At 47.4% G+C, this 17,680-nt stretch overlaps 1 protein-coding gene across 3 annotated transcripts in view; it reads right to left on the reverse strand.

The window, feature by feature from the left end:
* Window positions 1-17,680, reverse strand: part of PAMR1 (peptidase domain containing associated with muscle regeneration 1) — a 71,428-nt gene that overhangs the window by 26,178 nt on the left and 27,570 nt on the right. For all 3 annotated transcript variants that reach the window (XM_011226720.3, XM_002920616.4, XM_034645093.1), the window contains 3 exons: window positions 9,016-9,130; window positions 4,568-4,785; window positions 2,090-2,197 (listed from right to left, as the gene is read on the reverse strand). In XM_011226720.3, coding sequence (XP_011225022.2) covers window positions 2,090-2,197; window positions 4,568-4,785; window positions 9,016-9,130 — 441 coding nt within the window. The remainder of the gene's footprint in view (window positions 1-2,089; window positions 2,198-4,567; window positions 4,786-9,015; window positions 9,131-17,680) is intronic.

The raw sequence follows: 17,680 nt of genomic DNA on the forward strand, positions 1-17,680 counted from the left end.
TGATGCTTCCCTCATTGAGTTAGTTGGAACTCCTGCTGAATTTTCTAGAAGGAAAACCAAATCTAAATCTTATAAAAAATAATAAAACATTTGGTCCCCGACGTGAATGCCAGCGAATGATGTATCAGGCATCTATCACCAACGCCTTCACCCAGTCACGACTACAAGATACGATGGGAATTTAGGTTTTTGAATGACATTTCAAAGAGACATTTCTAAAGAGAATTCTCTTGTCCGTCTAGGCTGGTGTTCTGAGACCAGAAGTGATCTGAGACAGTTTGTCACTCAAGTTATGAATCAGTTCATAAAGACACAGTTTACCTTCTTTTTCATTCTATGTGTTCGTTTTGCTTTGCTTTGTTTTCTGGATAGAATGACAATGCGGAAAAGACAATGTTTGGCTTGTAAGCAACTCATTAATATTTTAGTCACAACTTTTGATCAATTTCTCTCCCCCCCCCCATCCCCACCCCTGCTCTGATTTGACCCAGCTTCATAAACCACTTTGGCTTATTTGGTGATATTTCACTTCTCTCCAATTTCACCTTCTTTTTCAAAGTTCTAGGTATTATGCAGTCGGTTAGTTCATCAAGAAATTAAGCCCCCCCCCCTTTATGTTTCTCCCTCTGAATTTAAAGGGTAAAGCTCAGGATTTGCCATGGGCAAGATTCCAGGTTCACTCTACACACACATTTTTAAAACAAAGAGAAAGCAGCATTCTCTTCTCTGCCTTGCACACAACACAGCAGGTTCAAACGAGGCAGGAACCATGAAACAGAACATCTTTTTCTAAGCAGCCGGCATAACCACACTCAGGTCAGCCTCGCCACGGCAAAGCAAGGGATGCTTTTGGCAGAATGCCGTGACACACTCGAGGACACGCTGTTGACCCCATGGCTTCTGTCTGCCTTGTTTACAAGGAAAACTCATAAAATTGATTGACAAATGGACAAACTTTATAGAATGCTATCAGACCAGGGTCCCTTACAGGATGACCCCAGAGTACGTGTGCACGCTAGTTACAAGTGGTTGTAGCGGACGCTGCTCAGATGCCTTTTCACCACTTCTGTGGGCACCTTGCCTTCCCCATCCCCCAGTCTCCATTGTTTTGCTTCCAATGGCCTGCACCTGAGATCTCTTTGACCATTCAAGGGCTACTGAAACATGCATAGAAAGTCAGGCATGTTCTCCTACTTGCCCAGGGAAGCCCTTGGCCAATGGCTGGTGGCAGGGGGTGCTATGAAAGCCCACCCCCCTTGCTATAAAGCCACGACCCACTTGGAGATGTAATTTACGTGCCAGATTCCACTGAAGCTGGATTTTGCCTGAAATCACACCTTTGCTTGGCTTCCCTCCCTTCCCAACCCAGCTTCCCCACTCCCTTGCCCGCCTCTCTGGGACCATGTCCTAATACATCACCTGCATGCACACTCGCCACTCAGGGTCTGCTGCGGGGAAACCCTACCTAGGCTCTTATCGGTCCTCCTTTGCCTTTTCCCCCAAATTTCGAATCTTCCCATTCTTCCACACATCTCATTCTGTGCTAATAGTTGCAGTTCATGACATCTGTTTTTGGTCTCAAACTTCTGTTAGGACACATGTCACACACAGGCTTGTTTGCCAGAGACCCCTGAGAAATGACTTCTGCTCCCGGTGTTGAGTTCCTCTATGCCAGTGGCTCCAGACCATGCAAACATCCTGGAGTCTATGGATGGTACCCTGGGGCAGAACCCCAATTTCAGATCTTACCAGCCAGAGAGTTCACACCGAGAGCCACCGGACACTCTATGATGGTGGCTTTCTACTGTTGGCCCTTCTTCCATGTTTTTGAGCTCTGAATATTATTTGAGGCCACCGAAGGCATATCTTTTTGAGGGGTATATGCAGAAGGTGAAGTCTGGAAATGTCAACGGGAAGACCTGGGTGGTTCCAGATATCCTGAGTCAGAGGCTGCCCCGCCCCGAGAACCACTCGATGGGATTGTCCACATTACATGCCACCCTGGACAGACCATCCTATACACCAAGAAACAACAGACTTCATGCCAGCCCCACGGACACCCTAGCTCCCGCTCCAGAGGCATACTCACGATTTTCACAGCGCTGCCCCGTGTAGCCTGCCAGGCAGGCACATTTGTAAGATCCGGTTTTGTCAAGGAGGCAAGTGCCATCATGGAAACAGGGAGAAGAGGTACATGCTGTAAGAGAAAAGGCAATTTCCCTCAGTGTCACTGCGCGGTGAGTCAATTTCTTCAAGCCTGGGCCTTGACCAGAGCCTTGCTTTCCTATTCGAGTCTTCTTCTTACAATATTTTCACTTCTTTTTTTGGATTCCTGTTACCATTGTTTGAGAATGCCTAAAACAGGTACGTATCTGATGTTATTTGATATTTTCGAAGGCCCCAGAAGTATGCTCCTACGGTCTGAGAAGCCTAAAGCCAACAAAAATAAGTACACCATGTCATTAGAACAGAAGCATGCCTTTACCCCTCCCATAGGGACTCCACGGGAGGGAGGCAGCCTCCGGGAGCTTTCGATCATCTTTTTTCAAGAAAGATGGGTACAGAGGGAAAGGAACTGGAAGATCTTCATGACACCGCCGAAAATGAACTTGAGCATTTCCTAACATGCTTTCTGTAAGCATGAGTCCCTCAAGATGCTGATGTGTTCAACTAAGAAAGGGTTGTGGGCTCAAGTATGGTGGGGAAGCGCTACTGGTAGTAAATGATAACTAACCAGATTTCTTTACTGTAGAACTTCTCAGAATGCTCCACACTCTAATGAGCACTGCACATTTCTCAGAATGCACACAATGTCTGGCCTTCCCAAGCTCATCTGACCTCAGGACCTGTATCTTTAGAGAAGACTCTTTTTCTACAGAGAACACTTTGGGAAACAGTGGTCTGCGTGCTAACAACTAACCCCACATTCATTTACCCTGATGTGGAAAGATACCACCGGGCCCAGGTCCACAAGCCCGTCCTGAGTGTTCACCCCGTGAGAGGCACTGGAGTCGGACATTATGCTTACCAAATCAGAGCTTTCTGGCAAAAAATACACGATGACTATCGCCCGAAGCATACTAGATTAATGTCAGGAAAGAGGAGAAAGTGTTCTAACACGCTCTGACTGGGCCAAAGTCACAACCCATTGGAACAAGAGAAAAGGTCTAGCAGAGGAAGACAAATGGGATACAAACCCTGAAGGCTGGGATTGGCTGCGCAGGTGTGCAGGAGGTGACCTTAGCCTGAGGGAGAAAACTGAGTACAATCACACAAACAGGGTGTCTGAGGAACCGGAAGTGCTACTGTCTACTTGACAACACAGACCAGCATTTCTCAAAGTTCTCCGGTGGGGGTTGAGGAACCCAGTTCCGAGGAGGAAGAGACCCTCCCGCCCCTCCCCTCAGTCCCAGGGTCACGGGCTGGCGAGCCACTGCTTCTTCTCCCGGGCTTCCCTGACAGCCAGCCCTGCTGACTGCCATGAAGACACCCACACAACTGTGACCTGACCAGTCTTGGCTGGCCCTATATGACCAAGGGCAAGTATCAGCCACAGTCTGACCACAGCACGACAACACAGCCTCCAGGAGCCCCACAGCGGACGTCCTTGGAAGGCAGTGGACGAACGGTCCAAGGGAAGGGCAAGGGGGTGGGGGCATCTGCCAGTCTTGCCAGAAGGACAAGGCTGCAGAAGGATGGCCCCCCGCCCCGCCACCAGTGCCCTTCCTGAGGCTTTTGTATCATACCTTTCATAGGAAGCCATAGCGATCAAAATGCCACTGCAATGCCTAATTGGGTATTTAAAAAAAAAAACTTCGAGCCTGAGCTTGGTATGGAAAGCTGGATGCAGTCCAGTCTCAGAACAACGAGCGCTGAGGGTCCTTCCCTAGCATTGCACGTTTTGCTCATTATGATCCAATCCTACTTCCTGATATGAACAGGGCAGGAGTTCAAGTCAGGCTTAGAGTCACTCAAAAGTAAGTGGCATTTCCCACTGAGTGAAACACTTTTAATGTTTATTTCGCAGATGACAGAGGGAGGCCCAGGGCACACCTGTGGTTGGGCAGCTACTGAATACGTCCTTTGTACCAGACACTGTGCTAAGCTCTTCATCTGTTTCGTCTCCCAGAACCTTCCTAATGGAACAGGATCTATACTTTCTTCCTTATTCACTGATTAGGAAACTGAGGCCCAGAGAAATAGAAGAATTTACCCCAGTCACATGGCTTCATCTGCCAGAGCTCCGAAGCTAATGCTGTTAACCATGAGAGGCCCCCCAGGGTGAGCCGTAGAGCCAACTGCTTTGTGACGTTGGACAAACCACCCGGCCTCCCTCTGCTCCAGCATCTGTACAAGGACATCAGTAATAACCAGCTAAGCTTCTGGTGACCAGTTCTGAAATACACCTTGCCATCTCTTTCTTCCTGCTCAGTGTGTAGGTTGCTCCCAAGAACTCAGCACTGTGGGTTTGAATCAGGCTGAGCAGGAAGAAGGAGAGGAGCACAGCAAGGAGGGTTCTGTCTGGAGCAGAGCCATAAAGTGCTCCCTCTGTCTCCATGGCCTTTACCTGTGATCTCCTCAAAGATGGCATGGAAGCCATCGAAGTTCTTGGAGCCATCGGAATGGAAGAGGATGTGGAGTGAAGAGCCCGTGCTCCGGATGGGAGCTGGCCGCTCATTGCCGCAGAAGCGCCTGATGATCTGGCTGTTGATGCTGTCCCCGTCGCGGACCTCCACGTAGTCGTACTGGCACATGTAGTCGAATTCCAGGCTCAACATGACGAACCTGTGGGTAGAGAGGGGGCGGCAGGAAACAGGTGGGCCCTGGACCCTCCTGCAATCCCTGAGCAAGTTCAAGGCCAGGTGATGAACAGGTCTCGGAAGAGCGGTGCCACTGGCCTGATAGAAAAATGCTCCTGGACAGTGTGAGGTCAGATGAATTTCTTTTAGCATAGGGGCATGTATGTGTGTGCTGGATGCATGTGTGCATATATGCCCAGGCAGAGAGAGGCCCTATTCCTTCCAGATCATCTCTGCACATGCGGGCCTCTCTTCCAGGGGCACTTTCCTCCCAGGCTGCATGGCTGGTTCCTTCCTATCCTCAGGCCTCACGTGAAATATTCTCTCCTCAAACAGGTTTCCTTTACAACTCTTTCTAAAAGTGATCCCCTGTTCTCTTCATAATGGGTATATACATTTTAATTTCTCTTCTTTAGCTTCTTCTTGATTTTTTGAGTGTGTGTGTGTGTGTGCAGGCACATGCATACATGCCTATTTTCTCCACTAAGCTGTAAATTTCTTGAGTGTAGGAGAGAACAGCTGTCTTCTTCCAGCATTGTTTGCAGAGTGCCTAACACGGTGCCTGGGATACAGAGATGCCAAGCAAATATTGGTGAACAGATGGTTGAGTGGATATGATAGTATAACTTTACGATTGGAGGATGGAAAAAGAACACATTGTCTTGCAAAACTCAAAAAAAGAACAAAATCTCTGCACATTCCTCCGTTTGATGGAAGGATGAGAAGGCAATGATCTTCTGGGTAGCCATAATTCTTAGCCCAAAGAGTAGAAAAGGTAGCACTATATCAGAATTTCAGAACTGGGGGAGATCTGATAAATCTGTGATTGCCTAAAAGGGTTTTGGGTTTGGAAATACTTGACTGCATCAGATCCAAAAAGCAGAAGATGACCCCAAGCTTCCAATTCCAAGAGACAGGATAGGAGGCAGCCCCAAAGAGAGGAAAAGCTACTTTTCAGATAGTTTCCAAAGGGAATGCCTGGGTATCAAGGTCACAGAATATACATCTGTATCTTCTCCCTCAAGTTTTGGAGAAAAAGTAAGAATAGACAGAAGAGCTCACAACTGCCACCTGAAATGCTGGGACAAGGGCCTATTTCTACCACTTTTGGTAAAAAGTCCAAGTGCCAGAGAACACAGGACCACAGTGACAATATATTTTGAATACACTTAAAGGTCTTCCTAAAAAGCTACCTTATAACTAGTAGTTGTTTCACAAAATTTTTATCACAAAACCTTTTGTAAGGCAGTATAAGGCCCGTTAGTCATGCTCTGTGAAACGTGGTCTAACATCTAAGGACCTGACTTCTCACCCAGATGCCACTGCTAGCTCACTGGGGGCCTTGACAGATCTGTTCTTTCTCTGGACTTTAGTATCTCTGTCTGAAAAGTGAAGGAGAGAGGACAAGGCCACCACCCAACAGAGATCACGGCTTTCTTCTGAAACCAAAATATGAGATACTGCAAGCTGTATTTCTATTTGTACATTCATTGGTTCATGTACCTAACAGCTCTGTGTGGATCTGTGGCAGGCGCTGTTCTAGGTGCTGAAAGCACAGTGGTGACCCAACTAGATCCATCCAACTAGTGCCAGCCCTAACAGAGAGCAGTTCTGATCTGGGGGACAAAGAGTAAGTAAGGAAACAAGAAAACAAGGTAATTTCATAGAGTATTCAGTCCTGTGAAGAAAATAAGCCAGGTAAGGGCATTAAAAAGTGACCGGGGAGGGTAAGCTTTTTATACCATGTGGTCAAGGAAGACCTCTCTGTGAACTTGATATCTGGGCAGACGTTTACATGATAAAATAGAGCCAGCCATGTGAAGGTCATGAGGAAGAGAGGTCCAGGCAGGGGACTCTGTAAGTGCAAAGGCCCTGTGGCAGTAATGAGTTTGGCATAGTTGAGGACCTGAAAGAAGGTCAGGGATGCTGGAAGGTGGAGCGTAAAGGGGAGAGTGGTATGAACTGAGGTCAGCAAGGAAAGCAGGAGTCAGATCCTGCATGGTAAGGAGTCTAGATTTTATTCCAAGCCTCACAGGAATGAGCTGGAAGGTTTCAACAACAGAATAATGCTTGGATTTAGGATTTTAAAGGATCACTCTTGTCACAGAAGAGAGAAGACAGCAGAGTTGGCAAGAGTGGAAACAGGAGAGCCAGTTAGGAGGCCATGGGATAGTCAAAGTGAGAGATGATGGTGATAAAAGGAGAATAATGGCATCAGAGTCAGAAGTGATGGACTCGAGATTATTTTACAGGTAAGAAGATAGATTTTGTGGTGTCCTGGCTGTGGTGCTAGAAAGCAGGGTGGGGGGGTGCACCAAGGATGACAGCTCAGTTTTTGTTCTGAACATTATACACGTGCATTCGTGTTTCTATTATTATTATCATCATCATCATCATCATCATCATCACTGGCCAGTAGGTCCAGGTTTGACTGGAGGAAAAGAAATCTATATATTTCTAATCCTCCCTAGGGGCCTCTCCTAGGCATGTGATGTGCTTGTCCAATCCCTCCACCATTTGGGATTTTTGTTTTGGGAGAGATTTCCTTTGCATCCTGGATCTTGAAGAAGCTCCTTGGAGGTCCCTAAGGGGCCCGCTGGCCTGGTCCCTGAGGGGCTGATATAATATGAGGCATTTAACACCTGCCCTTATCATCCCTGGCAGACCCGATCTGAAGTCCCTTAAGCAGAATGGTGTGGCCCCTCAGGTGTTCCTTATGCTAAACTTCCTCTAGAGAAGTCCAATTAATGAGCCTCACTCCCAACCCCAGATCCTCAAGGAATGGGGAGACCAGCCACTGAGGGTCAGCTTTGGTGAGGAGAATTGAGAAGGTGACCTGTTTTACTGGATCTTTCCAAGGCAGAGGGCCTTATGTTGCCCCGCTTGGAGGACAGAGAGCCATCTGAGGATCCAGGTGGAATGTGGAAACCTCCATTGATCCATCCAGAAAATACTTATTGAAAACCTGCGTCGTTGAAGATTCGAGATTTCCATCACTGCCAACCTCCTTACTGGGTAGAAAGGAAAAACTAAGTGGACAATGTCCCTAAAAATCCCAGAGGTGAGTGGGCCACTCCGCTTCCCTAGAGAGGAAAAGGAGAGGTATTTGCCAGGAGAGAGGAGATATACTGGAGGCAGGGAGAAGTTTTTTCAACATTCGTTCATGCAACAAATATCTCTCAAGCTCCTGCGGTGTGTACCGCACCGTCAGACATCGCAGCACATTGACATTTCGGCTGTTCCGGGCACTAGGATGCAACAGTGAACAGTTCTCACAGAACAGGACTCTCTGGTGTTGTTTATCTAGAGTTACAATAAAACTGGGCCTGTACTTTGCACCATAGCATAAATTAAATATTTATGAGGACCCCAAAGCTCCATAAGAAGAAATGGCTTATCCTCCACACCAGGGAGAAAATGGGTCTGTTTGTTATGGGGTGGTAGTTGTTTTCTGAGAACATCAGTGAAAGGAGCTGATGAACGGAAACCCCAATCTGGAGTATAAATTCCTTGAAGATTAGATCTGTGCCTTTTATCTCTTCCCTTTCCTCCCGTAGAACCCAGTCCAGTACTGGGTGAATAGGAAGACTTGGTAAAGATTAGTATTTTGCCTTGTTGGCGTTATCCTTGGGTCAAAATTACCTAAACACCCCCCTCCCACCATTCTAGGGCAGTGAATGACAAACATGTAATTGGCTCTAGTTTTGACCAGGCCTATCCCATGGAATCGCCAAGAGGTGAAAGGAACGGAATGGAGAAAAGAAAAAAAGAAAAGAAAAGAAAAGAAAAGAAAAGAAAAGAAAAGAAAAGAAAAGAAAAGAAAAGAAGAAAGGCTCCAGTGTACATTTCTTGCATTTTTTTTAAAGATATATCCATTGATTTGAGAGAGAGAGAGAGCAGGCACGTGCGAGTGCGTGAGCACAAGCAGGGGAGGGGCACAGAGAGAGGGAGAGAGAGAAATTCAAGCAGACTCTCTGCACTGAGTGAGCAGGGAGCTCAACGTGGGGCTCCATCTCACAACCCTGAGATCAGACCTGAGCCGAAACCAAGAGTCAGACACTTTAACCAATGGTGCCACCCAGGCGCCCTGTACTTACTGCTTTTAAGAATAAAGTGCTAATGGTTAGCTTGTGGTCATTAGGATCCAGGGCCCTCAGCCCTCTTACTGTGTTTCCTGATAACCCCAAACTCCCTAATTCTGACTCCAGCCCCTTACCTTAGCTGGATGATGAACCCAGGTTTGGCATGAATGGTCCATTCACAGTGAGAATTTAGGGGGTAGCTCTCCAACAAAATCTGACCCTTTGAGGCTCGCAGAACCTGGCCACATCCTGGGAAGAGAAGATTGGGACATGGAAATTGGAGTCAACAGGAAAGAGATGGTGGAAGATCTCAGAGAGCCTTTGAGCTCACCCCATACCCCTGAGAACAGAGTGGAGAAGGAAATTACTTTCTCAAGCACCTGGCAATGTGCTAGGCAATTTGCATAGGCTAATTCACTTAATCCACCCAACAGCTTGAAAAGGGAAGTAATATCATTCCAGTTTTCCAGCTGGGAAAATGTATATTAAGAGAGTTAAAGAAACAGCTTGTCTAGCACTAAGTGTCAACAGAGCAGAGATTCAAACCTGTGTCTGCATGTAAAGTCCAAGCCACTGTAGCATCCTGCCCCTCCAAGATGGCCATACGCCAACCTACTGACTCCACCCTAAAGGCTTTGACAGTAGATACTGTGGTCTTTGTCTGAAGCTTCAAACTGCATAAGACCCTTGGTCTGTGTCCCCTAAACATCCTCTACCCCACAAATGACCCCAAAGCAGCTCTTTCCTGACCCCTTTCCATCCAGTTAGAAAAAGTATGTGTCAATTTGTTCTATACGTAATTGTGTAATAAATGTGTCCGTAACACATGACACCAGAAGGGGGATGTGATCTCCAACCATTTGGACTGGATTACTGGTTTCCTGGATTTTTTTTTTCTAGCTCCTTACCCCTTTTTTTCAAACAAATTCTTTTGAAAGCCGCTAATTAAAAAAACATGCATCCAAGAAGTTCTCCTTTTTTTTTTTTTAAAGATTTTATTTATTTATTTGACAGATAGAGACAGCCAGCGAGAGAGGGAACACAAGCAGGGGGAGTGGGAGAGGAAGAAGCAGGCTCATAGCACAGGAGCCTAATGTGGGGCACGATCCCATAACGCCGGGATCACGCCCTGAGCCGAAGGCAGACGCCCAACCGCTGTGCCACCCAGGCGCCCCAAGAAGTTCTCCTTTTTGAGGTACCAGGGTCCAAAGCCCTCTACCCTCACTATCCCCTTAGTTCCCCCAAGTTACTGCCAAAGAATCCTCAAGAAAACTACTGGACTGAGTCATCACTAACTTACAGCATATTTCCTAGTGCTAAGATGAGCGCAGGTGTCTAAGAGGCACCCTAGTTTTACAAAAGGGTTTGGAGGACACGTCTTGAATTGGTTTTATAGAAAAAAACTTATCTGGGTCATATAAATAAAGGATATCTCCTACCGGCACAGTCAAACTATAATACAGGGGCTGAACGTGGCTCACTGCCTGGTTCTGTACATAAAGTTTTATTGGAACAGAGCCACGCCCATTTTTAATGCCTTGTCCGTGGTTGCTCGCCAGTTATCGTGGCAGAGTTGAACGGTTCTGACCCGTGAAAATATTTACTATCTGCTCCTTCACAGAAAAAGTTTACCTAACCCCGCTCTGTAGAAATCCAGTTTGACCTCATGAAGTTTAGATATGCAGTTACAGCCAATAACCCCCCAAAAGTCTAAATCCTCCACGTTTAAAAGAAAAATAACTAATATCCGTGGCTACTGCTTCATAACAGGATGACGGTGGTGATCTTTCTACGATGTTAGGAAAAGAGCACAAACTCCGCTTTTGACAAGCTGTGAGGTCTGAGGCTTGTTACTTTTGTGGAAACCACTGCTGGGTGGGCTGCCCAAGTCCTGTCTTCATTCGGATTTTATTGCTGCCGTCCTGGTCCGCCAATGGGAAGCACCATCCACCACTTGCCACTGGGGGTTGTCGTCTCGCCTGGCCTCTGCCATCTTTCTCCCTCTGTCATCCATTTCCCCCATATTTGATTCTCCACACACACAGCATCCAAAGCCACCTCTTAAATAAATCAATCAGATCACATTACTCTCTTGATTCAACCCTGCAAAGGCTTCCCGCTATGCAAACACCTTCCTGTGACATTCATGGCCCTGCCTCACTGAGGGCCCAGCCCAGTCTCCACTCCCACTCATCTCCCTCCTCCCACGGCCCCAGGCACACCGGTCTCCTTTCTGTTCCCACCTCTGGGCCGTGCGCTTGCTGTTCCCTTAGCCTGGAAGGTTTCTCTTCTTCCACATCTCCTTTCTTTGGGAATTAAGTTCAACTGCCCCTTCTTCAAAGAGGCCTCCCTTGGCCACCCAGCAACAGGGGACCTTCACGTCTCTATAGTGACTGTCCTTACTCTATTTTCCTTTCCTCCACAACACACACCACTAATTGAAATTGTCTAGCTTATTTGCATGCTCTCTTTCGTGGAGCTGGGACCTTTTCTAGCTTGTACACCTAGAATGGAACCTGGCACGTAGTAGGTGCTCCAGAAATAGCTACTGAATGAGTGAACGACGAAATCATCACAGGCCAGGCACTGGCTCAAAGATTTACAAACCCCTTCTCATTGAATGCTCACGAGAAACTTAGGAGAACAACGTTCATCTCCCCGTTTCGCAGAGATGGAACACTAAGGATGCAGGAAGCTAGTGACTTCCTCGAGGCCAGACGGCCAGGAGGTCCAGTGACTGTTTTAACTGTAAAGCACCGGTTACGAATGGAGACTTCAGAGCCCCGCTGTCGTTGGTTTGAGACACAGCTTCATCTGCACTGGCTGTGCGGCTTTGGGCAAGCTACTTCCTCTCTAGGAACCGCAGGAAACCTGAGTCAAATGGAATAAAGCGGACACCTACCTCCTATGTTTCGTGAGGCTTGAATCAGATTACGGGTGGAAAGCCCTTAGCAGAGACATCAGTAAATGTTCACCCTTGGTCATTGGTGGCAGAGCAGGGATTTGAACTTGGATCTGTCTAGTACCAATGCTGGGTCTTGGCTGGTACGTTCAACTGTCTTGGGGGCTTCCTGACCCAGCCCTGTCCCGTACCATTTTAAGCAGCAGGATTCTTGCGCTCCACCGGAAAGATACATGGAATCTCTCCCCCCTACCCCCCTCCTGGTCCCATTTTCTGAAGCGCACGTTCCTTCTTCCTGCACACCTCACACACCATCGCCCCCATCCGCCCATCTGCTGGCTACGGAAGTGATCTTTGGGTGTGAGAGACAAAAAAAGAAATCTTCCTGCACAGCCTCCACCCTTGGGGGATGGCAGCTTCCCAGCCTGCAAGGTGTTAAATCCCAGCTCCCACTGCAAACCTCCGGCAGGGACGCCGAGTTAGAACCAGCCGCAAATGCTGCCAGTCCGTTTCCCTGCAAATGGAAACTGGTCTCAGACAGCAGGGAAACTGGACCTCTCCTCGTGTCCAGGGGTGGGGGTGGGAGTACTGGTGCCCATCCCTGTCAGGTGTCCTTGGCAGGGCCATCCAAGCTTTAGCCAGACCCAGGATCTCATGTGGCCTCCGGAGGGGTTAGGTCACCATTCCCATCCAGGTGCTGGCCCCTGGCCATGTGAGATGCTAGACCACTTGTTCCTGCAGGCCCGGGGCTGTCCTCCAGAAGTAGCCAGGATTCCAAAGCACGTGCCACAGCTCAGTTCCTCATGATGTTCCCCTTCTCACTCCAGGGGGGATGGGAGCAATTGGCCCCAAGATGGTGGACAAGTTCCAACCAACCACACACAAAGAGGCCACTTCTCAGAAATGTGCTTGGGGGAAGGGTATCTAGGCACCGGGAAGAAGAGGAAGGAGCCCTACTCCCTTCCCACATCAAGGGGCTCCTTCAGCTCCCTTTCCACTTTTGCCTCTTCTTGGGGAGTTGGCGGATCTGGATGCAGGGCAGACTAAGTGCACCTCTCTGTCTAGGGCAGAACAGTGAACACAGCTGAGTGTCCCTGCCAAGGAAGTACTGGTGGCCAACCAAGCAGGTGGTCCTGAGTCTGAAAGACCGGAGCAGGCAATGGGCCCAGAAATGTGCTCAGATTCCCTGACAGTGTCTTGCAGTGGGGAAGTGGGGCGCCTGTGTATGTGTGTAGGGGGGTTTGCCAGTGAAGCCAGACTCTCCCCTGGGTGTTCAAATCCTGGACTCATCTCCAACCCCACCACCCCCCGACCCTGCTCTGGTGCTACAAGCCAACATAGGAAAGACAGCTAGACAGACCCTGCTTCTGCAGAGCCGAAGGAAAATCTCTATTAATTTCTAAACTGGCAAGAGAGCTGGAAGGTTCCCAACAAAAATGAACACCCTAGCATTCAGACAAAAGTCTCGCTATCTCCAGCATGGGGGGTGGGGAGGGAGGAGCAAGAGACAGACACAACACACTTTGGAGCCCTGGTTGGGGTTTTGTTTTGTTAATCTTTCCTCTTGGGGTGGTGGGGGGAGGACTAAAGAAAGCAAGCATTCAGACACAGAGAGACATTTGGATTTCCTTTCCTCCTTCAGAGATGACTTGCAGGCAGGACTCCCGATGATTAAGGGGCAGCTTGTGAAGCCAGGCTGGGTCCTCACGGTCGCTCAGCCTTTTCCTGAGCTGCGTGATCTCAGACAAGCTCCTCAGATTCTCTAGACCCAGCCTTCCTCATTGGAAAAGAGAAAATACTAGTACTTTCCACCACATTGGTGTTTTCTTATTTGTTGTAAGGAGTAAATGAGATAGATATTTATGTAAAGCAATTAGCACAGTACCGGATACATAAAACGCTCAATAAATGGCAACTAATGATGTCACTTCTCTTGAGTCTTGTCTGGATCTGAGACACTATTCTGGCACAAGACTCACGGGGGACATCCCAGGTTCTGACCCACAGCTCCAGGGCTCCTGGGAGCCTCCCTACAGCACTGGCTACATCCCTAAACCCATCAGACGCAGGAGCCCTCACACGGATGGCAGAACAAAGGCCTGGATGAGGACATGGGGATGACCCACGACCCAGGCTGGGAGCTGGAAGGGACCTCACACCATCCACGTGACTTGGTTCATCCTACCATGACTTGCCAAGCCCCCAGACAGGGACTCAGAGTGAGGACCTCAAATGCCTCCCACATGGAGAGATGATTTAGGACAGAGGATGAGAGACGGGGCTCTGGAGCCTGGCTTCTGAAGGGGCATCTTCCCTCTGCTACTTACAAGCTGCACGACAGCAGGGAAGTTACTGAACTCTTCGGCGCCAAAATCGTCCTCACCTATAAAATGGTTCTGATGAGGATCGATGACTTAGTACGTGAAGGCACTTAGAACAATGCCTAGTTCACAATAAGTGCTAAGGGATAGCTTCTATCAGGGGTGCAGGTCTTAACCCGGAACAGTCAGATGTCCAGGAATAACTCCATGGCTCACCCTGTGATATGGCCTATAATCCCAATTAACTGGATACTTTACAATGATGTTTTATGTAATTGTTTGCCTCCCCCATGACGTGAGAGCAGAGACCTTACCTAAACTGAATTTTCTTTGGTTTATCAAGTGATGTCTTGCTGTTTGAGCAGCAAGGAAGGTCTTTTTCATGTTCTCCTACACCTTAGCCAGAAATTGAGCAAGGATTGATGAGTTCTTTGACAGCATAAAATCCTCTGCAAAGGTTCAGACATGAATTCCCCGCAGAGCTTCAGCTATATGAAGTATTTTATGCATATATATAATATATATATGGTATGCATATATAGTGTGTGTATAATTTTCATATAATTTTATATGAAATGTAAAATGTTATTTACCATACAATCCTTGTACTGGGAAGATTACCTCCCCATGTCCAATATATATTGTCTTGTCCCTATGGAATTCTACTTTATTGTTTTTCCCCTCTGGTCCTATGCTGATTTTCTTCTCAAACAAGAAAGAGAAAAAGCAGAGCTCACTTCATGATTCTGGGTTAGTAGTCATAAGAATAGCAGCCACCATTCATTGAGCATTTACTATGAACCAGGCTCCCTATTAAGGGATTTACAGACAGTACTCGTTTAACTCTCATAAAAATCCAACGAGGACCACCATTATGATCCTGTTTTGTAAACGAGGAAAGTGAGATTTACAAAGATTGAGTCATTTTGCCCAAAGTCACAGAGGGAGTAAGAGATTCAAATCCAGATCCTACTGGTTCCAAACCCAGCGGTTAATCACCACATGATACACTCCCTAATTTGGATCAAAATGGGCCTTGGTTCTTTCCTGGAAGCGTCAGAACACGTAAGGCCAGGACACCATGAGCCAGTTTTCAGTGACTCCTCCCAGACGACGCTATGATTCCCTAGGAAGACAGTTCCACGTATAGGTAACACACAGCTTTGTAGGCCTTCCGCTCGCTCGCTCTCTCTCTCTTTAAAATTTGCTCTTCATCATTCCCGTGTTATGGCTCAAAGACCAGCCTACACAAACCATCCTCTCTGATATTCTAGCCCCACATATTAAAAATGAGCCAGCCCCTCTGCTCTATCCAAAATATGGCTAAGAAGATAAAATGTATTAAGGGTCTATAATCTCTCCCCATAAATCCTCTCTCATCTGGGTTGACTTGCTAACCTTCCATCCCCTAGATTCTCCACAGCCTGGAAGTCTGGGTCCCTGTAACGTGCACTAGAAGTGCGGCATCCCGGCTGGCTCTTAGGCCCCCTCATTGTTCAGCTCATTCGGTGGCTAAAACACTCAGCCTGAGGGCCACGTTGAATTAGCTCCACTCTGAAGCTCAGTGGACTGGTTCCACGTAAGATGTCAACTTTCCATTTACAAAGCTTTGGGAGGAAGCCTTGATTTTGACTTTATGTATCAGCGCCTCTCACAGCCAGTATCCAGATCCCAGCTCCTAAACAGCATTCTGCACAAAAGGAACCAGGATTCGTAGAGAAATGGCTGGTCCTAGGACCTGAACATAAACAACCAAGGTGAAGTTGAAACATCTGGGGAGTAGAGGGAGCAGAGGGAGAGCAAGCAATTGCCTAAAGAATGATGCCCTAGAGCTCACTGGAAGGGTCTTCGCTGGTCGATTCTGGCACCATTTGAGCATCAAAAAGAAAAATGATGATAACATTACAAAATGTGGGACAAAAATTTAAATTCATGAGTTCATAGTACCATAAAAGAGAAAGTTAGATGTGAGAACATGATTACTGGTGGATCCAGGTGAAGGGCGTATGAATGTACTGTTCCTTCAACTCTTCGTAATTACAAAATTTTTCAAAATAAAAAGTTGGGGGAAGGAAGAAAGAATCGGCTCCTTTCCGTAGCCTGGATAGTCTGAGCTTACTAAACCAATCTTTCCTGGGCAAGAGGACGTGAATAAAGTCCTCTCCTGGGCTCAGTGACCTCAGGCCCTTCTCCTCTTATCTTGGTTAATATAACCTGTCAATGGTTATAAATGAATCAATCACACAATGGGTTCTAAGACCGTTGGGAGTTAGGCTAATACTAATTATCGCAAAGATTGTCAAGGACAGTGGCCAAATATAGGTGCTAAAATGTCTGCTCAGTTCCGAATGCTCTACAGTTAAATATAAAATAGTCTGATCGTCTTTGGTATTTGCCTGTCACTTCTCCTTCCCAGGGTCTATATGGCACTCAAGAAAAGAATGCCAGGGCTCTACTCAGCAGGAAGCCCTCCTTCCGGATTAAGCAGCCTGAAAGGATCACTTGGGTGCCATCTACTGGGTAAATGCTTGCACTGCCCCAGCCAGGAACAGGCCACCAAGAGCTCAGCCCCCTCTTAACAGAGGCAGGCAGCACAGTGCCCAGCCCCAGGCAGGCATTCAACAAACAGTGAAATGAATTACTTCCTCCTCTGAATTCCCCTCATGTTTATTCACTGCCAAGATGAGATGCAGGTGATAAGAACCTAATACTATCATGTTGGTATCTTATTATGGTCAAGCCCTGTTTCCATAGATGGACTGTAAACTCGTCGAGGGCTCATTGCTCTCCCTGGTGACCAACCCATAAGAAATGCTCCATAAATGCTTATGGCTGGGATCACATAACACACAGTGTGTGCAAAGAGGCTTTCAGAGCAAGTCTAATGAAATTGAACTAGCATAACCGAACCAATGCAGAACGAGAGAGGAATCTGACCATTATTCTGTTTGTTTCATAGCACTGACTGCATTCCAATTTTTTTTTTTTTTTTTTTTTTGGTCTCTCCTCTCTAAATTGCAAGCTCCAGAATTGCAGGGACCACGTCCGTCTTGCCCATCACGTACATCCAGCACCTGGGAGCATCCATTCAAGAAATATGTTTTGACTGGATGGGTAGGATACAGGATAATGCTCTCTGCTCTCTTTCCTAGGGACAATGACCATTTTTCCTGAGCCAGTTCTGCTCTCCTCAAGAAAGCCTTGATCCTACACATGGACACCATCACTCTCCAACCAGTCAGACTCCATATACAGCCAACTTTTACACAGAAGCCAAAACCCAAGACTCAATCGATGGGTGTTACTGAGAAAGGCACACGTACAAGATTTCTCTGGGCTACTGCTATCCTCCGTCTCGTTACTTCTTGCTTTAGTCCTCTCTTATAGGCGAATATCCTTCCTCCTCCCTGCCCTGCCCCCTAAACAAACTCACTTATTTATACAGAGCAATCGGAGTGCTGCTGAGGAAGTATCTGTACTCCTCCTTGGGACGCTGTCTACTTCCCTACTTGACTGATCTGGGGCTTGGTCCCGTGACTTCTTTTGGGAGAGTTCGTGGATATGATGTGAGCAGAG

The sequence above is a fragment of the Ailuropoda melanoleuca genome, chromosome 16 (assembly GCF_002007445.2).
Source record: "Ailuropoda melanoleuca isolate Jingjing chromosome 16, ASM200744v2, whole genome shotgun sequence".
Lineage (NCBI taxonomy): Eukaryota > Metazoa > Chordata > Mammalia > Carnivora > Ursidae > Ailuropoda > Ailuropoda melanoleuca.